The 21,746-nt window shown below is 42.0% G+C and overlaps 2 protein-coding genes across 2 annotated transcripts in view; both read left to right on the top strand.

Annotated features, from left to right (window-relative positions):
- cryl1 (crystallin, lambda 1) overlaps window positions 1–17,652 on the top strand; it is a 28,576-nt gene extending 10,924 nt beyond the window's left edge. Inside the window, exons 5-10 of the mRNA XM_039599853.1 lie at window positions 771–866; window positions 1,347–1,445; window positions 11,424–11,532; window positions 15,171–15,235; window positions 16,228–16,245; window positions 16,999–17,652. Of these exons, the coding sequence (XP_039455787.1) occupies window positions 771–866; window positions 1,347–1,445; window positions 11,424–11,532; window positions 15,171–15,235; window positions 16,228–16,245; window positions 16,999–17,124 (513 nt within the window). The 3' untranslated portion in view covers window positions 17,125–17,652. The remainder of the gene's footprint in view (window positions 1–770; window positions 867–1,346; window positions 1,446–11,423; window positions 11,533–15,170; window positions 15,236–16,227; window positions 16,246–16,998) is intronic.
- A 343-nt stretch (window positions 17,653–17,995) lies between these two features.
- gjb8 (gap junction protein beta 8) lies at window positions 17,996–21,448 on the top strand. Its single transcript, XM_031755585.2, has 2 exons — window positions 17,996–18,310; window positions 19,024–21,448. Exon 2 carries the CDS (start codon window positions 19,057–19,059, stop codon window positions 19,843–19,845), a length of 789 nt encoding a protein of 262 aa, XP_031611445.1. The 5' UTR covers window positions 17,996–18,310; window positions 19,024–19,056; the 3' UTR covers window positions 19,846–21,448.
- Window positions 21,449–21,746: the final 298 nt, after the last annotated feature.

Here is a 21,746-nt window from a genome sequence, read left to right as displayed (position 1 = left end):
TTGGGGATCAAATTGTTATTTCACTCAATGACATTCAAATACATTTACAATTTTTGTGTAAATTGAGTGTTAAAAACAGACATAAAAATTAGAGATTGTTCAGTTTGCTATAAGTGAGTAAACATGATATGCCCGTCTTTAGACTAACCTTTCAGTGCTACAGGTGTTGCTGTTGGAAAGCGGCGAGGTGGCTGCTTTTTAAATAACTTGTTATCATTGCTTAAAACAAGCTGGTGGTAAATGGAAGCAGCCAAACACATAGAGTTTCTAGATATTTAAACGATGCAAACAGGTGGTTTGATGAAGGACTTCTGTTTCTGTAAATGCTGACTTTAAGAAAAAAGTGAGGGTCAATTAAAGGTCAATTTGCTTCACAGGTGGTGGAAGCTGGTGGAAACACCACCACTGGTGTAAACGGGCCAGGTCAGGAGCTGTATAATCTATAGTTTACCACCGTATTTAATTTCTGTCTCAATAAACATTTTGCTGTCCTTAATACGTCTAATCATTATCATCATTTTAAATTGTCAGTCTTAAAGCTGTAATGAGGATAGCGTACACTGTAGTATGCTAACACCGTATGGAAGTGCTCTGTCATGCACTAAGATGATACTTTCACTGTTGGAGGACGATGATGAGGCAAAATCAGCAATTGATAGTCCAGCTTTATTTGTTAGTACTGCTTTCCTGAGGAAGTGTTACTTAAGAACAGATCCTACATATCAGTGAAGTAAACACGACATAATATGTGTTTGTTTTGCTCTGCCCAGGTAAACCCACCCTACTATGTAAAACTGGTGGAGCTGGTACCTCACCCAGAGACAGCGGCAGCCGTTATGGACACCACCCATGCTCTGATGACCAAGGTAGAAATCTTACGCAAAAGATTACGCATTCCTGGGCCCTGTTATGCCCGAACTTGTTGGACAGATTTCAAAAGTAATCAGAATAAGAGACCAGTGGATTAAGAGCACGAGGAAGCCAAACCCCATGCTATGATTAGGAGACCAATACTGCTGTCATACTATGTATTAAGTGTTGATGATAAGCCTAGCTCCTAACTTTCTTTCCACATTAGTTTGATGTTGTTCTGGCCATTTTCAATATTTGACAGTGTGTCACAGTCTTGAGTACAGCTGCTACACCACAAAACTTAACAAATAGTTTACTGTGAATGATTACGTGCTTTATTCCAAGCAAGTCTCAACAAGCTTGTTTTCTTAACATGAACAACCAGTGGCTTCCTGCAACTACTAAGCTTCATGAATGAAGCTGTATTATTCATAAGTGTCTTGTAGGATCTTTTGCTGCGCTTGGCTTGACTTAACTGATTTCTCCTGACGCAGGTTGGCCAGGCACCTGTCCTTCTGAAAAAAGAGATCGATGGCTTTGCCCTAAACAGAGTTCAAGCTGCCATTATTGCAGAGTCATGGAGACTAGTTCAGGTTAGTGTTTGACTGTTTTCTGGGCATCTGGGTGGGGAGTTGTGTTGAGGAGCCAGTTTTTCAAAGCAGCTGTTACCTGGCAAACAATGTGACCTCCAGGTGAATACCAACTTCAAGCAAGGGTAGTCATGAATATGCTTTCATAACCTTTGTGTTCAAATGCAAGAAAATGGTCCTAAATATATGACACGAACTCTGAATCTCCAACAAAAAAACCCCCCATTGCTTTACTGCTGCATTGCTAAAGTTGACTTCTAGGTCATAATGACGAATGTTTTTACCTCTGGACAAGAGCGCCTCAGTCTCAGTCAGGTTTCATGTGGCTGCTGATGGTTTTGTAATAGAGGCAGGAAAGAGGAAGCCCTTGTCAGCTCACCTCTTCTATTATGTCCACAGTCTCCCTCTAAAAAGGAGCACTATCAGACTAAATGAGCTTTAGCCTCTGATGACAGGCACTATTACGTGATCACTCACTGAGGAAAAAGCTTGAATGATAATGAGAGCGATGGGAATGGTGACAATCGCGGCTCATGGAACGTTAACTTGAGACGTATACTGTGTTACCCGAAACTGAATTCCCATGAAGAGTTTGATGTTGGCTTCAAATATACCACCACAGACATCAGAAGCACCTTAAATGACCCCCTCTGTTAAATAATGCAACATCAGATGCTTCCACATAGTTCTGAACTTTCACACATCTTCTACGATTGTCTGTGTTCCAAGATTCTCGCTTTTGTTTTTTATGTCAGTGCCTGTTGTTGTAGTAAAGGTGTCCTTAGTAAAGGACTGAATCTGTACTTAGATTTATATAGTGCCTTTCCAGTCTTACTCCAAGCACTTCATGCTTTGCACTTCAACTACTTTTATCTTCCTCGCTTTCAAGGCCAAGTTAGAATCACCAGTCAACCTAACATGTATGTCGTTAGACTGTTGGAGGAAATCAGAGTACCTGACAGAAGCCCACGCAGCCACAGCAATGATGACAGGGGGCTGCTAACCACTACACCACCATGCCACCCATGGCTGAAGTGACAAAATAAAACTACATTTCCCAGGGTAGATGATTTAGGTTTAAAGGCCAGTTAGATTGATAGTTTCTTAGTGTGTGGGTCTTACATGAAAACTGTTTTCTAGTAAAGTAAAAGCAGCTGAAGCAGGTGAGCATTAGCTAGAAAAAGATGATGTCAGACAGTGTTTGAGCTGAGGAACTTAGAAAGATGCACATCAGTCATCTTGTGTTAGATGCATTAATGCAACTAAATGCAATTCAGGCTTTCACTCAAAGTGATACATGAATGACATTAGAACCGACTTCCTAAGATACCTGTTGGGACATGTTAAGCTGTCATCAATGGAAACCGATGGAAAATTAACCGCCGCTCTGCACTGTTGTTCACAGACCTGTTCCTCACAGGTGAGTGGGCAGCATTAGCATAGATTTAAAGCTACAAACCCATTAGGAGATAATACCAGGAGATATGGCAGTAGTTACTCAACTGGTTGCAACTAAAATAAAAATGGGTTGCCATACAGCTGAAATGGGTAAAAGGAAACTGGATAATCACATTTTGCTTTATAATAGCAGGGGATTGCATGGATTATGAAAAAGTTGGCTCAGAAAGAGCAGAAATCTATTTTAAGTTACTTGCGTGACTTTGCACATGATTCAGATTTGTACAGTTGAGAAAGACGTCTCTATGACATTAATGAAGGATAAATGCATTAGGAGAAATGTCTTCTTTAGTAAATTAGTAGGACTGATCTGTCTTGTGCATTTGTGCGCTCGAAAAACATCAGTTGATTGCACAGTTTACTGGTAATGTAGATGAAAAAGTGTCTGCTTGTTTCTTTTGAGTCTGCACGAAATTGGTTTCTTTTTATGTTGTTCCCAGGTACTACCACTTATTTGAATGGGTACCATAATAGTCTGTGCAAGGCTGAATTGTTGATTGATTGAAGCCTTTATTTGTCACTTGCAGTTGACTTGCAGCAAAATTGGACCTTTCCCACCATACATACAATACACAAACATCACATTGGGGAGACAGGTCAGAATAGGTAGCATAAAGAAAACAATGAAATGTATAACACAAAAAGGGCAGTCGAGGAGGAAAAAGAAACTGTATCTGGGATGCCGCAACTCTGCGCATCCAAAGCTGATCCGCCGTCTGCATCGGATGGGAGGCAAGCATGGGAGGTGTTGGAATCGGGGAGGGGGGATGTGAGTGTGTATCTGTGTCAGTGTAGATGTGTGAGTGCATGTGAGGATGTGTGTCCTGTGTTCAGCCTTCAGAAAGTGTCCTTTTGCCCAATTAAGCGAATATCAACAGTCCGCAGCCTACGCAGATGGCCTTAAGGAATCTGGGCGAGAGAGTCAGGGTAGAATTTTTTGTTGTTCTTGTCAGCATCGGCCTTCAAGCATCCAGCTGGCGCCGTTGGGAGGGGGGGAGCAGGTCTTAATGTCCATGACTGGTCCGGAGGTGTATCAATTTCCGGTTGAAGAGCCATGAGCTTCTCCAAGATCTTTCCCATATTGCTTCCATAGGAACAGTCTGAGTACTCACAGCCCTCCCCATTGCTTCAATCATAGCAACTAGCCTTGTAGGGTCTTGAACAGCTGTAACCACTTTCTTTAATTTCCGATAAGCCAGGGCCATGCCAGCTCCGATCAGCAAGAACCCCGTTATCACGGTTCCAAATAATTAGATGTCTTCGATGTCTTCAATAAACAGTCCCGCCAGGCACACAATGCGCCACTTCTGCCACCAACTATCGTGTATCTGGCAGGAAACGTCCCTCCAGGACACTCGGACTCTCCTGAACCCAGGTTCCTCATCGAGAAGAGAGTGTCAATTGAATTAAGAGACCAGTTGTTAGGAGGCCTGGGTCGTTGACCCAGGGTTTTTGAGTTTGTTATATTATTTTTAATTTCTAGTCTTTGGTTTCTTTGAGTTCTGTCTTATGGTTTTTGTCTCTGTCGTCTCTAGTTGCTCTGTCTCCCCTGTCAGCTGTATCCCCTTGTCTAGTTCGCGTCTCTGTGTATCCTTTGTTGCTATATCCCCGTGTCCAGTCAGTGTCTGTGTCTGCCCTGGTCCCATGTCTCTGTTCTCTCTGTTACAGTGCGTACCTGTGAGTCTGTGTCTGTAAGTTCAATCTGTGTTATGTTTCCTGTTTTATTTTGAAGGTCCCGGTCTTATGTTAGTGTATCTGGTTTTGCTCTCCTTGTCTCGTTAGTCCTGATTTGCCCCAGCTGTGTTTCCCTCCTGTTGCCCATTCCCTGATTGCTCCCTCTGTGTATTTAAGCCCTGTGTTTTCCTGTGCTCTCTGTCGCGATCTACCGTTTACTATGCTGTGTGTTTCTGTCTGCTTGCCTGAGTTTATTTTGCACTTTGGAAATTTGTTACTTTGAGTTTAGCATTAAAGCTGTTTTTTGAGTTCACCTTTTTGCCTCCGTGAGTCTGCACTTTGGGTCCTCCTTACCACCACTCCTGCCTGCACACAGCCTTAACCTAACAGAAGATCGCGACCAGAACATGGACCCAGCAGCTTTTCGCCCGTCTGATGAGCTCAGGGAGGATATAATTTATTCAGTGGAAAATTTATGTGACCTGTGGCTGAATCATCCAGGGGAGGAATTTCAGCGTGCTGTAGCGAACCGGCTACAGCGACTGGTTTCTGGTCTCCCCTGGCTTTTGGACTCACTTCACCCACTCATACAGGAGTTTTTCCTTAATGAGCTTCATCTGCATGCCCCTGTTGCTACTGCTCACCTACCCAACTCGGAGAAAGATGTGCTGCCCAGCCTGCCGGACTTGGAGTTGCCCGGCCCTTTGGAGCCATCACCGAGGAGGAAGCGGCGGCGCGCCACCGGCGTGTCACCCCACAGCCGGACTTCAGGATGTCAAAACAGCCGGCTGTGGTGAGTGAAAAGGACACTTTTTCTGTTTCTTCAGGCCATGGGACTATTTATTCTGGGGGTATATTTTTTGCATCAGCTGCCCAGCCTTTGATCATCTCCGCTGGAGGGTCCGAGGGGCCCGTCCAGCCTTCTGTTCCCGCTGGGGGTTCTGGAGAACCGCGCCAGCCTTTGTTTGCCTTCGCTGGAGGGTCCGAGCGGCCCGTCCAGCCACAGCAACCTGCCTCCGCTGGAGGGTCCGAGGGGCCCGTCCAGCCTTCTGTTCCTGCTGGAGGGTCCGAGGGGCCCGTCCAGCCTTCTGTTCCCGCTGGAGGGTCCGAGGGGCCCGTCCAGCCTTCGTCGCCAACACCTGCGGCTCCCACGCCGTCGCCTGCAGCGCCAACACCTGCGGCTCCCACGCCGTCGCCTGCAGCGCCAACACCTGCGGCTCCCACGCCGTCGCCTGCAGCGCCAACACCTGCGGCTCCCACGCCGTCGCCTGCAGCGCCAACACCTGCGGCTCCCACGCCGTCGCCTGCAGCGCCGTCCTCACCTGGTCCGGCTTCGGCTTCAGCTACGGCTTCGTCCTCGCCTGGTCCGGCTTCGGCTTCAGCTACGGCTTCGTCCTCGCCTGGTCCAGCTCTGGCTTCTGCTTCGCCGTCGCCTGGTCCAGCTCTGGCTTCTGCTTCGCCGTCGCCTGGTCCAGCTCTGGCTTCTCCTGTCCGGCCTGTTCGTCCTGCACGTCCTGTCCGGCCTGTTCGTCCTGCCCGGCCTGCTCGTCCTGCCCGGCCTGCTCGTCCTGCCCGTCCTGCCCGGCCTGCTCGTCCTGCACGTCCTGCCCGGCCTGCTCGTCCTGCACGTCCTGCCCGGCCTGCTCGTCCTGCACGTCCTGCCCGGCCTGCTCGCCCTGCACGCCCTGCCCGGCCTGCTCGCTGCACGCCCTGCCCGGCCTGCTCGCCCTGCACGTCCTGTCCGCCGCTTTCAGGCCAATGACTGGATGTCTCGCCGCCGTGGGACGGCCTCCTGACCTGCTCCGCCGCCGCCGGTGCCTCCCGCCGGCCGGCCTCCTGACCTGCTCCGTCGCCGCCGGTGCCTCCCGCCCGGCCGGCCCCTGAACTTTGTGTGAATTGTTTTCCTGGCCGCCTGTGTGTTTTGTTATGTTGCTTTCTGGGCTCCGTTGTTTGCTTTTTTTTTTTTTTTTTTTGTTTCTGGCTCCTTGTTTGGTTTGTTTGAGCCCTCCGTCCTGTTTCCCCACCGCCCGCCCTGGTTGGGTTGTTTTTCGTTTTGGTGATTCTGGTTTGGGCTGTCTGGAAGCCAGCCCTTAAGGGGGTACTGTTAGGAGGCCTGGGTCGTTGACCCAGGGTTTTTGAGTTTGTTATATTATTTTAATTTCTAGTCTTTGGTTTCTTTGAGTTCTGTCTTATGGTTTTGTCTCTGTCATCTCTAGTTGCTCTGTCTCCCTGTCAGCTGTATCCCCTTGTCTAGTTCAAGCGTCTCTGTGTATCCTTTGTTGCTATATCCCGTGTCCAGTCAGTGTCTGTCTGCCCTGGTCCCATGTCTCTGTTCTCTCTGTTACAGTGCGTGCCTGTGAGTCTGTGTCTGTAAGTTCAATCTGTGTTATGTTTCCTGTTTTATTTTGAAGGTCCCGGTCTTATGTTAGTGTATCTGGTTTTGCTCTCCTTGTCTCGTTAGTCCTGATTTGCCCCAGCTGTGTTTCCCTCCTGTTGCCCATTCCCTGATTGCTCCCTCTGTGTATTTAAGCCCTGTGTTTTCCTGTGCTCTCTGTCGCGATCTACCGTTTACTATGCTGTGTGTTTCTGTCTGCTTGCCTGAGTTTATTTTGCACTTTGGAAATTTGTTACTTTGAGTTCACCTTTTTGCCTCCGTGAGTCTGCACTTTGGGTCCTCCTTACCACCACTCCTGCCTGCACACAGCCTTAACCTAACACCAGTTGATCAAATCCGTAATTCTTCTTTAGGTTTTAGAGAACAAAAACGAGACTGAGAGCCTCTCTGAGGGTTAGAGTTAGACGAGACTAGACAAGGACATAGACGCTGGTCAGGGGTGTCAAAACCGACTTTGTTGTTTCCATAGTAAAAATAAAAAAATATCGAAGCAGCAGAATCACCAGAGTAGACTAATGATTTGGTGTTGTGCACCAGAGGAATGCGATCAAGCAGTAACAACAGGCTGGCCCACTGCATACTCAGAGTAGCTGTTCCATCTGTACGGTGTGTGCATTCTTTTACGGCTCGTTACAGCATTGGTGTAATTTTCCATTTGAGTAACAAATTACATAAAAGCACCTAAAGGTACTGTATCAGTGAGCAGACGTATATATGACATTTGTTCATATGTTTATACAAGTAATTGTTGCACATACACTAAAGGTAAGTGAAGGAATCAATTAATAATTTACATCACAATCTAAAAAATAATCAGATGACCGCTTGGTAAATTTGCCTTGTTTATAGAACAATTATCAGTATGTTAAAATCCCAGCTATATCTAACCTCACAGAGCAGATTTTTAGATCCCATGTTTTGAACTTTGTGCTATTACATTGATTTAGCAGTGAATTTGTCAGCAATTTATGCTGTTGTTGTAAATGCAGGTTTATTTTAATACTAAACAGATAAATCTAAAATGACAACTCCTATATATTTGGTCAGTGAAAAAGACTATGTTTATTTGTCATTTTTGAGGTTTTACATATCAGGAAGAGAAGCAGGCTTCATGATTTGCCTCACAACAGAGCTCGTTGTTTGTCGCAGCTTTAGACTTTAAGGAGCTCTCAAGTGTTTGGATTGTTTTTTTTGACGGTAGCTTTTTGGTTCAGCAATGATCCAAGAGGGCCTACAGGCAGGTAAAAACCCTTGATTGTTCAGTCATTTTTGAGCCCAAGACAGCGACACTCCCTGCTGAGAATAACGTACCAGTTCTCAGAATAAAAACCTGTAAGTCATACTTCCACGAAATGCAGCAGAAGCCACTCTTGCGCTTCTGTGCCAGCTGTATTGCAACATCTGTACTCGAAGCATGTGAAATTCATAATTTTACACAGAACTGTGGCAGCTCAGACTTGTATCTAAATGACATTCTTTACTGTGCGCACATCACCACCGTGTGAGAGGCGAATTCCCCACCTCCCCACCCCACGGGCACCCTTAGACCTTAGCTGACAAAAATGCCACACTGCTGTTAAAGGTGTTGCTCTTGCTTTCGAAAGAGCACCCAAAGTTTATCACAAAGCAGCCTGTTCACAGTAACATCGTAATGAAAAAGGATGCTGTCACACATCCAAAATGATTCTTGACTATCTAAATGACAACAAAGAACATCCATTCTCTTCTATTTATTCAATTCAGAGCCGCAGAGGGACTAAAGCCTATGTAACAGAGATGAAAAATAAAGCAAAATGTAATGTCCGATGTACTGAAATATATCGAGGAGGAATAATTTTGAATGTCTAGAAACTGAGCCTCTCAACAGCCAGTGTTTCTGTTCACATGTCACTCTACTTTTAGACTTATTTATAGAAATGCATGCTGTAAAAGAGAAAAATAGAGAAGATAGATGCTATTTTTTTCACAGCAGACTTAAATCACATACATTTTTAATTTATATATATATATATATATATATATGCAGATAAACTGTATGAACCAGTTTCACCACAGTGTCCTGCTCCAGTATGCGTCTAAAGTGACACTTTGGATTGAGTTTGGTGGAAGTCTTAGATTATGCTGGACATCACTGAGTAAAGAGCAATATTAGGAAATCTTGGAAAAGTGGGGTGGGTTATTAAGCCATTTCCATTTCTACAGTGGAAAAAATCACAAGTGGTAAACATTCAAGATAGTAGCACTCTCAAGAGTGGACGTGTGATGCAATGCAATTCTTAGAGAAACTGCAAAAAACAGGGGATTTTACAGGCAGTTAGCAAGGTAAATGTTGAAGTTCATAAAAGTACAGTTTAAAATAGACTGAAAAAAGTATGTCTTCTTTGGAAGGGATGCTATGAGTTAGCTTCTTCTCTCTAAAAAGAACATGGCAGCACAGATTAGGTTTGCAAAATTGCATCAAAATGCTCAGAGTTTTGTCTTCACCATGCTGATGGGTGGCATCATGGACACCCAACTTATCTTAGTAGGAGTGGTCTATCTCATCCAATCTAAGTTAAGATCTTGAACGAGATAGTTTGAATATCAGTGTCCTAGATGTCAGAGGTCAAGTTTTCTGAAAATCTTTTGAACATGAGCATTTGAGAAAGACATCACCTAGGATTTTCATATTGGTGCCATACATTTTTCAACGGCCTGAAACTCAACTGCAAAAACATATAATACTTTCAATACAATTTAAGTGTCTTTAAAATGTCACTACTACATGAGAAACCTTTGCTTACCAGAAATAGTGAATCCACCTCTGTAATTGCTGCTGGCTGCACCAAAACGTTGTAATGCCATCATATGTTCCTTTACGCCATACAACAGAGAGGCACGCCATCCACAATACTGCTCGACGCAAATAATGAGTTGTGACGTCTACAGTCGTTTGGGAGTGTTTATCACTCACCTAAGGCACTGTTATACTTAACTAAACAATGTGACATACAAGTCACCAAACATGAATGGTATTTGATGAGACAATTATTCAAAGTTCCTGCAGTACACGTACATGTACATAGCAGGACAGAGCAGGTAATCACTGACAACCAATTGATGTGTTCTAATAGACTTAGGATTAGTTCATTACAAAATACATTGGATGCCAGTTTGGGGAAGCTGTTTGGTGCACCACTATCTTGAATAATGTGGCCGAGATGGACGTAACGTTTCGCCTAATTGCATTTTAATGTATGTGGCTAGAGACCAATTGTATATGTAGTACGTCTTATAAGTTATCATTAATTTAAGGATCAGATATAGCTCTTTGAAACTATATATGATCATTTAACATTTGTATGACCCTGTAGCATCATCTCTTTATTGAAAATAAAATAAAAAATTTTGCTTTTTCGAACATGTAATCGATATTTTCCCACAAATATCAGCAACACAACTAATCACCTCAACTTATAGTACTGTTTTTCTTTTGTAGCCATTCACTATAATAAACACTGTTTCTACCAAGTTACATGCACACGCACATAAAACAGCTCAGTATGATGTTTCAAAGCAGTGATTTCATCAGGTGTTTTACTTAATGTACTGTATTCTTCCTCAATAAATCAATCAGAACAAAAGTTCAGCATTAAGCATCAAAGCCTTGAGAGTGGTCTTGTGATCTTTCTTACATAACAGGGACCTGCCCTCAACCTTTGCAAACGCACACACACACACAACGAGAGAGAGAAAGAGAAAAGAAGTCCTTGAGTCGAGGCCAGAGCTGGAAAGCAGAGTGGCTGAGAAAGCAGCTCGTAGCCCCCAGTGATTACAGTGGAGAGAAGACCCCACCCACCATCCCACTTTGCTCAGATAACAGGCTCGTTGTTGGACGCAGGACCCAAACAAAGACGACCCTGTCGCCTCTCCTCTTGCTCACCATAGTCTCTGTATCTGGGCTTTGATTTCCTCCATGGTTGGCCAACAGGTATCTGTACACCAAAGTTACCTGACCCATTCTCAGCCAGCTTCCCCTCTGTGCATAATCCTGAGGACACAGGATTGGCTGATTAAGGAAACGTTATATGGCTGGAGTGGCCTGATGGGGATTTGGGTTTTCCATAATAATAGGGAGTTAAAAAGTCATGACTTTGTTGAATTGCTAGGGAAAAAGTGTGTGTTCTTCTTATATCCTTAACTGTCCCACAGTCTGTTACGTAACCCCATGACCATGATGAACTCAGTAACAGAAAATACTTAACATTTGGCTCAAAGTTGACCTGTTAGATGTGTGAACTCTCATTACAGATAAACAGATACAGACAAAGAAACAGTTTGACTCCAAAGCTGCTGTTCTGGGATTTAAGTTCATCAGCAAATATATCCAGAATACAAAGGGTACAAAACGAATGAATATTATCAATCAATTCAGTAGAATTAATGTAACTGTTGTTTTTCTAACTTATCATCAGGATGGTGTTATCTCGGTAAAGGACATCGACCTGGTGATGTCAGAGGGACTAGGAATGCGTTACGCCTTCATAGGTCCCATGGAAACAATGCACCTCAATGCACCTAAAGGTAAATTTCCTGGTTTGTATTTTTTGCTCACATATAAAAACACTGATTTTGGTTATTTTTTTAACTCAGTTTAAGATACTTTGAGCATGAATTTTATATAGTTGAACCAAAGAGTTGATGGTGTGATTGTTCTGTTCAATTGTCACAGTAAAAGCATTCATTTTTACCAAAAAGCCTTTCTTCATAAGAGAAAAGGAGTTCATAAAATGTCCGTTTATGAAGAGGAAAGTATAATTTATCCAGCACAGTTTCAACTGTGCGGTGTCCAGTTTCAATTCTGCCAATCAGAGTGAATGTACAAACCACGTATGTTGTGGAAAATTACTGAAACTAACCAAAGCACAGGCTTTTGAGCATCCGTGACTGCAGTAAATGAGCACAGAATGCCGTTGAATGAGAGTAATGAAGGTAATTCACCACTTACATGAAATTTTCAAAGTGCACAGCGTTACATACGTGTCGCTGCACAAAATACATGTAGTGTCCCACACAGTGACATCTCTTTGTGTGTCAGAGAGAGAGTGAAACCTCAGCTAGATGGAGAATATCAGAGGGGAGTGTGAAACCCAGAGAGTAACCCTGACTGTGTGTACACACACACACACACACACACACACACACACACACACAGCGTGCACTTTGGCTGAACAAAGCAGTCTTTTGATGGGTAGCGATGAATGCGCTCCCTCACACCAGTCATCCAAAACTCACAGAGCCCACCTCGCAGCCTTCAGACCAGGTGCCAGCTCTACCTGTAGTTACAGTACTGAACTTCTTACTGACTTTTTTTTCTGTTCAGGAAGCATCAGATTCTCAAAAGAATGCTAAGACCTACCCCTGTTGTGTCTTCAAGTCTTTAAATCGGTCCCATCAGATACTGGAGCACTCAGGCTCCCTGTCTCTGTCTGTCTACTCTACCTAAATTTCCTTGCTTTTTGTAAACTGTGCGTGCACACAGGAGAAGGCCGTTGTTCTTTGAGGGAATCATCCACTACAACTAAAACCACTGCCTAGAGTCTTGAAGAATGGCTCATCGATGCATATGATGTATTCAAATATTAATGCAATTTCACAGAAAAGAGCATTAGAATGATGTCTTTTTAAAACACTATCTAGTAAGGGCAGCTTGTCCAACATTCTGCTGACCATGCAAAAATTGTTGCATAAGTGTAAAAGTACAGCTAACAGTGCAAGAAACAATTTAATGTAACAAGATTATTAGCACAGGGAGGTACTGCAAATGGGCGGAAGACAAGTTGCAAACTGGGTGATGTTACGTAGTTTGGTTCATTTTCAAGGACTGCTGCTGTAATCTGGTTGGAGTTACAGTGGTAACATTAGTGTCCGGTCTTTTCTTCCACTGTACAAAAAGCTGTTGTATAGCGGCACAGGGAATAGGTCTCCCTGTTTAATAGGGTGATAGTGAGGCTTTACATAAAAAGATATATAAGAAAAAAGTTCATCAATAACAGCTAAAGTTTATTTGGGAAAAGAAATAAAGCAAAGGGACTGAAATAACAGTAAGATTTTCCTCCCACAAAGGATGTTTGGTTGAAGGTAGATGATAGTTATCACACTGTTGTGCCACATTAACGTGTCCCACTAGGCTTTATGTAGACAGTAAGCATTTTCTAGCTACCCCGTTGTCACATGTTGGGTATAAACCTTGTTTCCCAAAGAAGTATTGCAAATATAAACATTCACCATATGTTTTCTGGTCGTTGAATAAGGTCTTTGTACTTAAGGTACTCTTTGAAAATGTGTTGAAAGAACTATTTAAAACTGAGCCCCCTGATCCACCTTAATAACAACCTTGTGTGAAGTAATGTAGGCACATCTCTTTTTTCCCCCCACCTTGCACCACACTTGCATCTCGCTGCTCAAATAAGGTTTTAAAAATCTAGTCTTCACCTACTATGCTTATCACAGGAATGTCAACAAACCATACTGCTGGCCCTCTTTATGATATGTTAAGCCCAGTCGTTGTCATTGTTATGGGACCTGTGTTTCCTCTTTGATTGATCATTAGCTGTGAGATGTGCTCCTTTTTCTGCGTCCAATCTAGGACACACTACTATATATTTTATCCACAAACATTTGGTTGCAAGCAAGGTAACCCAGCAAGCTCATGACATGAACTCTTATCAGAAATAATGCCTGCTGGTATTTTAGGAAAGAGTAGCATTGAAATTGTACAAACTGTCAGTTTATAGAAAAATAAATCCAAGATCTCGTTAAACTATTATAGGTAGTAGCATTATATACACTAATTACATGTTATTCAGAGGGCAGTGAATACTGCTTCCCATTTCATATATACAAGGTATGATTTTCATACTGCATAACCTCTAGGTCTCAGGCATTAGTCACATCCCACATTTTGTGTTATTGTAGTGGCAATATTTTATTAATTATTCTAACCCTACAGTTAGATATAGGGGTCTTAATCATATAGCTCCCCCATTTTAATTATCTGTGAGTAGTAATGTATAGTTGAAGTGCAAAACATCCCTTACAAAACCTGCAAACTTTTCTGTTTCTCTGCCCAGAACTTTCATCATCACACTGAGTAGCTACTAAACTTTTGCTATTGCCCTGAGTGCTTTGTTTCATTGAATTTTACAAGCTTTAAGCGCAGAAACCTCACCCAGTATGCAAACCTACTGTTTCCAAAGGGTAGCCAATCAGAAGAAAGCTTAAAGGGAGGTGGAAATGAGGTTAAATAGCTTATTTCTCACATTGGCTGAACCTCGAGTGAACCAAGGCCTAGTAAAATAGCATTATTTAGAACTGTGAATCATGCAAAGCTGTTCTAGTAAAGTCCAAGAATAAGATTGTGGAGCTGCAAATGAGCATAATAATCCACTTTAAACAGCGGTGTTTAATAACGCTCAACAAGGGGCTGGTGTTAGACATTTCCATTGGCATATACACATATATAGCATACCGGATACTACCCTAACCCTTATAAATACACTATTAAACTGAAGTTTGTAGTAGCTGGCTTCACAACCCCATTTATTTTAAACTTTCAGTCAGTCAGTGATTAGCCACAATGCACTCTGCCTACATCACAAATGAGTCACTATAGGTTAATAAATGAGAGAACAGCTTCAATGAACAGCACTAAAAGTTAAACTAACACAGAAAGTGTCAAAGCAGGATCTAACTGTTATTTATGAGACATTTAACATTGAGATAGAGGAAACTCATTACTTAATATTACTGGTTCTGAAGCACTGAGATAGCAGCCCTGCAAATGAACACAGAAATATAGAGGAGCTAGCATGTCCCTTTTCTCAAAATATCAAGCATGTGTCAAACTTTCAAACCAGCAGAAGGAAATCATTTAGACACAAACAAATTGCCAGTTGGCACCGCAGCTGCACCTATGCCCATCCCCTCATAATCTAGAAATACATGTTTCTGTTTTTGTTTGCAATTACATCACTTTCACTTTGTGTGACATTACTGTCTTTGAATCTTTGTGGTATTTTAAATAAAGATGATCTACATTCATTATTTGGAATTTCAAAACATCTGTCAGGGAATCATTAACAGGTGATAGCAGCTTTTTGGAGAATGGTGCTGATCAACATGGACTTCCCCATCACTGAACAGCTGTGTCCTCCCCACAGGTTTGGAAGACTACATGAGCCGATATAGTGAAAATATAACGAGGGTTCTGTCTTCCTTTGGGCCTGTGCAAGTACAGTGGAAAGACCTGACTTCTGTGGTTACATGGTTACAGAGTTGTGTTTACAGTGAAACTTTCTCTCAATAATTACACTCACTTATAATGTATAAATATAAACTACAGCCACAACCCAAAATCATGTACTTGAAAATACCTCAAAGATATCAGTGGATGAAACCAAGAAATGTTATTGGTGCAGTCTGTTTTCAGCTGTGCTGTACTTCTGTGGTGAAAGGAGCCAAGTTTAGAATATACATATATATATATATATATATAATATATATATATATATATATATATTACAGATATATATGTATTACATATATAAATATATTATCTCAATATGTATACACTCACTTATTATGTACAGTATATTATAAATATATATATATATATATATATATACAGCCACAACCCAAAATTATGATCTGAAAAATGTTTTGAATAAGTAACAGATCTGCTCTCAAGAGTAATGGAGCCATACTGTTGCACTACTTAAACAATGTGATCTGGCATTGTCTTGCTGAAATCAGCAAGACCTTTGATGCAAATGACATGTGAATGGCAGGAAATGTTTCTCCATAATCTGCATGTATCATTAAGCATTAATGGTGCCTTCACAGATGTGCATGTTATGCACACCAACAGGTTTTGATTATGTGTGTGTTCTTAAATTGTTCTTTTTCTCTTTAGCTCCAGAGAATTCAGTGTCTGTGATTTCCAAAAAGTATTTCAGTTCTCAGTTCAAGGAGCACTTTTCCACCTTGGACCAGAGAAGCTGTCTAAATTTCTGGATTTTGTGTGCTGCAGCATGGATCAGAATTTAGTTTTCCAGCAGGATAATGCACCATGTCAGAAAGCTCAGATCATCTCAAGCTGGTTTCTTGAACATGACATTGAGTTCACTGTGCTGCTGATAATCTGCAGTAATTGTGTGATGCTGTCATGTCAGTATGGACCAAAATATCTGGTTAGTGTTTTGATACAGTGAAAAAGAGGGTCCTTGTTTTTCAGGGGTGTTCTTGAGACCTTGCAATGTTTTAATAAAGTGCTACCTGAGCCCCCAAAGATTGCAGCAATTCAGTATTCAGTAGGCTCCCAAGTTTTTTTTAAATAAATAAAAAAATGTGTATTAATTCAGGTCAAAGACACAAAATGTCTATATTAATATACATATCTTAATTAATTATTTTTTTCATTATATATTATGTGTTTAGTTCTGGATGACTGAAATTCAGCAGTTTCTACTCACCTCTGAGCCATAAAGCTTTCTCCTAAGTAGAAATTAATTGGTCACATGCTATCACAGGTGGTTAAAATGTTAGCCACAGAAGGTCATCTTGTAAGGACACCCTGAGCTGGAGCAATAAATAGTTTAAGGTGGACTCGTTTAGAGGACGGCAGCAGTCAAGCTTGTTTGTGCTTTGTTTTCTGAAGCTCTTATTCCTACTTTGAGACCTTCAGTTTATCCTTTGAATGAAAATCACACTCTGCCTCCAATCTGTGCAGGTGTCGGTCCTGGATGCAAAGCTAAGGCGTTATTAAAAGATCATTAAAGGGTATTTAGTTTAGCTTTAAGGCTGAGAGGCTGTATTTTACCTACTATTGAAAAGTTAGAGACTGTTCATTTCTTTGTAAGTGAGCAAACATACAAATTTAGCAAGCGAGCAAATAGTTATTTCCCCCACTAGACATGTCTGAAGCCATTTCCATTACATTTAGTGCCTAAGAAACTCCTACATGGCAACCATTCCACTTTGCTCACCTAGCTTTTCCTTCTGTCCCGTCCACAGGAGATGTGCGAGCTGATTCCCTGTGACCAGCAGCATCTGTCAGCCAGGCAGGAGAGGAGGGACCAGTTCCTCATGCGTCTGGCCAAGCTGAAGAAGGACTAATAAGCTCAGGGGCCAAACTCAAGAATAGTTCTCACAACGACTGCTGGCTGAGGACATTTTATTCGTTCTCAGTAACGGCATAAACTCAGTAATTTTGAGATTTGTTAAACTTCTCTTACTTTATTAAATGTAATGCCAGTGGAAACCCCAACTTGAATTAGGTAGAAATGTGATTGTTGAGTTCAACATGTAATGAAGACCTTTTTTTTTAAACAGGCATACCTTGACTGAAAAACAGCACTTTTTTTTAAAATCAATGATCAATCTTCCTTATATGATGAATACTACCAGTATTAGAACATAACTCTTGATTACTACTTCTTATGAATACAATTTTAACCAATCTTTTGTTTTTTCTAAATCTACAGCACGTTTTAACTTTTACTCTACATCTTGGTTACAAAACCGACTGTGGTAAAATGTGAAAAACAATGATCTCATTCAGCCACATTAATGGTCTCTTGTGTAAACAAATTTCTTGAAAATGTGAATCAGTGTTTTGATTAATAAAAAGAACACAATAACGCATTTATGTAATTGTTTTGATAGCCACACAACAGAAAGAGATGAGTGTTTTTGTGATCCTGATAATGAGGAGAAATTAAATAATGACATTTCACTACATATTTCTGGGCTGAGTGCTCTCTGCTGACTGCCACCATGTGCTCGCATAATTGTGACGGGTAAGTTCCCAAATCATAAGGAAACACATCACAAGGGCTGTGAAAGATTTAAATTTCACACTGACATATGTCCAGTAGTAACAAGCATATATCACACTCTGGGTGTTCTAGTGCAGGTTTGTGGCTCTATAAACTATGAAATATTGTATTTATATTGTAAATATTTTATATGTGTGGGCGGGGGGGCATAGACAATATGAGTTTGGAGGTCTACCTTTTTTTATTATTAGGTGAAGTCACATTAACATTAAATGCGTGACTAAAATTTAATTAGGGACTAATAACCCTGCTGGTTGGCCCCACCTCGAGCTCCTCCCAGTTTGCAGGAGGGATGATGGATAATCTGTGTGCGCCTCACTCACTACTTATAGACAAGTCGAGTCTGTCCCAAACCAGCCAAACCGATTCTACTGAGACGCACAGAAGAGAACAGGACTGGTTGTTTCCCCAGCTTGGTGGAAGCTTTAAAAAAAATCTGTTTAGGATAAACTCCACAAAAACAGGTGAGTTTCATTTCAATTTGATCTGCTAATGCCACCACAATATTCTGCACAAAAAAGTGAAAATAAGTGTTAGAAATAATGTGTCGAATTTAGATATTTTAAAGTGTTAGCTCCTTGAATGATCTGTTATGCAGCAGCTGCTTATTTAACCCGTGGGCCCCTTCAGTCTGAGTGCAGTTGGTTTGAGCTGGCAGACGTTAGTCTGAGGTAGGAGTATGAATTAAGGAGGCGCCGGTGACACTGGTCTTCCCAACACTTCTCTGTATACTATCAGAATGAGTTTGAAGCTCTTATTTTCAGGGAAAGGAGTGGTTGCGTATTTTTAGATTTTTGTGGAAAAAATATGATTTTTTTTTAAACTACAAATACATATTTTTTCATTTTGCTTGCAGCATTATTTGGCTGCTAAAATGCCCTTTAATTGCATTAAAACCATTGCTTTCCCGCCCTCTTTTTGACTCTGTGATGCCAACTCTGTTATGCACCTTGTCATGTGTAGCCAGAAATGTAACCTTTTAGCCCTTTAAAAATTATTTTAAATCCCACAAGTCATCCACAATATATGCATTTGAAAAATAATGATAATATTCTAATTACACACACTCGCACCTTTTTAACAACATAAATATGCCAACAACCAAGGCCACCAGCAGGTGTATTTCTCCAGCACTCTGGATTTTTCTAGTCTTTTAACTTTCTGCTGAATTCCACAGGTTGTCTCAACTTCCGGACTCCTTTTGGCCGCAATGAGTTGGGGGGCTCTCTACGCCCAGCTAGGTGGCGTCAACAAGCACTCCACCAGCCTGGGGAAGATCTGGCTTTCTGTCCTTTTCATCTTCCGCATCACTATTCTGGTCCTGGCTGCGGAGAGCGTCTGGGGGGACGAGCAGTCAGACTTCACGTGCAACACGCAGCAGCCCGGCTGCAAAAACGTCTGCTACGACCACTTCTTCCCCGTGTCGCACATCCGCATGTGGTGCCTGCAGCTGATCTTTGTGTCCACGCCGGCCCTGCTGGTGGCCATGCACGTCGCCTACAGAAAACGGGGTGATAAGAGGACCATGCTGGCCTCCAATGGCACTGAAAAGATGACAGATAGTGAGCTGCAGACGCTAAAGAAGAGGCGTCTGCCCATTACAGGCACTCTGTGGTGGACCTACACCTGCAGCTTGTTTTTCCGGCTCATCTTTGAGGGGGGGTTTATGTATGCGCTCTACTTTGTCTACGACGGCTTCCAGATGCCCCGACTGGTGAAGTGCGAGCAGTGGCCTTGCCCCAACAAGGTGGACTGTTTCATCTCCAGGCCAACTGAAAAGACCGTCTTCACCATCTTCATGGTGGCTTCATCTGCCATCTGCATGGTGCTGAATGTGGCCGAACTCTTCTACCTCATTGTTAAGGCGGTCATGAGATGCATGACAAGGTCCAGCAGGAGGAAACACACTTACCCAGACAGCGTGACACGGGATAACAAGAAGAATGAAATGCTGCTGTCTTCCTCCACAGATTCATCCAGCAACAAGACCATGTGTTAAAGAGAGACAAAAGAAAGGTGTATACTGTAAATCCAACCTCACGGGTTGTGTCTACGTCTTGGTTACTGGGATTTGTCTCAGAGATGGTGAAACAGCTGCTGGAGACTGTGTAGTTGGGGTTGACTGTACGGACCTGTTTGAGTTCTCCGAACAAACACATTGCCAGATAGTAACATAAAGAATAAAACAAGTGTCAAACACTGAGTGGTTGCAACCATTTTACTGTCCACAGTTGAAATTTGCTTGAACGTGGCGAAATCTGCCTGAAAAATGAGCCTACACTGACATCTAGTGGTGACAGTGGACCCTTAACGAGCACAAACGCCTTCACAACAGCCTGAGTGATTGATTTATCCGAGGAGAACAAATGAAGTTTTGAGAACAGAAGCAGAGTATGTTTAGCCTTTAGCTGATGTTTGATTTCAAATGAGGTTGATTACCTGATGTGATTACACTTAAAGAATCAAGTCTGATTTTTCTTTGCTGTTTGATCAACTTCATAGGTTCTTTTTGGGGGTTTTGTAAATGTTTCTTTACATGTGTTAGACGACAAAAAATTTCAAACGTGCATACCATTTCATTCAAAATATGAAGAACGTATATGTTTGTACTGTATCAGATGGTTTTTCATCTACTGCCAGCAAGTTCAAGAATCCTCCTGAACAGATCGCGTTGCACACATGTGAATTATTTTCTGTGAAACTGAATTCCAGAATGGATCTAATGTAAAAGAAGGCTGAAACCAGTGACGTGACACAGGAGTATTGATTCATGATACTGTGTACTCTTTTAGGTGTTAGGATTTCATGTTTTTCAAGTTTATACGGTGTAGGTTTCATTTACTTTGACCATTTCACATTCAGATAGGGTTCCTCCTCATTCGCCTTGTGGCTTCCAACTGTCCCCATCCTGCTTTTTTGGAAACACCAGAAGTTGCCCCGCTCAGCCCCAGACCTGCTCCTGTGTTATTTGAACTTGCATTGTTTTTCTTGCAGTGTGTACTGACCCCAGCTGGCTGTATCAGCTTTCAGCATGTGCCTTATTTTAGCCACCAGACTAATCACTGCTAGGCACCGTGGCCGTGAAAACGTCTTTGTCCTTCTTCCATCCAGGAATAGCCGAGCGGGATCAGTCAGACCGTTGCCAAAGCGTTGGTTAGACGTGTCGATTCCACCATAATTAAAAAGAAAGCACAGTGAGCTGTATACTGATGTTATATAAGTGATGCAGCTGGGACCAAAACTAGTCTGTGTGCCTGCTCTGCACTGACCTTTGACTTCTAGCTTTCTGTAACAAGCCTAATGACATTTTCTGATGCTACATATTTTTTTATAACAGCGATGTACTTCCTATTGTTTTTATGGGATTATCCTGATTGTTCCTATTTCAACATGTTGTAATTATTATTATTATTATTATTATTATTACAGTTTCTATTAGTCTGCCTTTTAAAAGCAAACCGCACACTAATGAGCAAACAGCTTTCTAAGAAGAAATGATTAAATCTGACATTTTTTTATTATTATTATTTCACTTGCACTTTGATCCTTCAACTTGTTTTGCTCTATGAGACTTTTTTAAAATTTTTAAATAAATCGGTAAAAGCAGACCTGTGTGCATTATCATTTATGTGCAGTTTTATTTACTTTACTGAAATTTGGGATAAGTGGGGATGCTTTTTTTTCCCCCACTGGGAGAGCATCATCTTGCCTTACTCTCTCTGTCTTCTCCTCCACATTTTGCTCTTTATAACCACATATCAGGTTTTCATTAGGTAACGTTTGACTTGGAGAGATTGTAGTGTGTCCACAGGATCGGCCTTTTAAAGATCTCACGGCTATTTAATGTTGCCTGCCTCCTAAAATGAGTAACTATTACTATTTTTAGCGCCCGGGGGTCAT

Source organism: Oreochromis aureus, linkage group 16 (assembly GCF_013358895.1).
Source record: "Oreochromis aureus strain Israel breed Guangdong linkage group 16, ZZ_aureus, whole genome shotgun sequence".
In the NCBI taxonomy this organism is placed as follows: Eukaryota; Metazoa; Chordata; class Actinopteri; order Cichliformes; family Cichlidae; genus Oreochromis; species Oreochromis aureus.
This window is presented reverse-complemented; position numbering and strand designations above follow the sequence as displayed.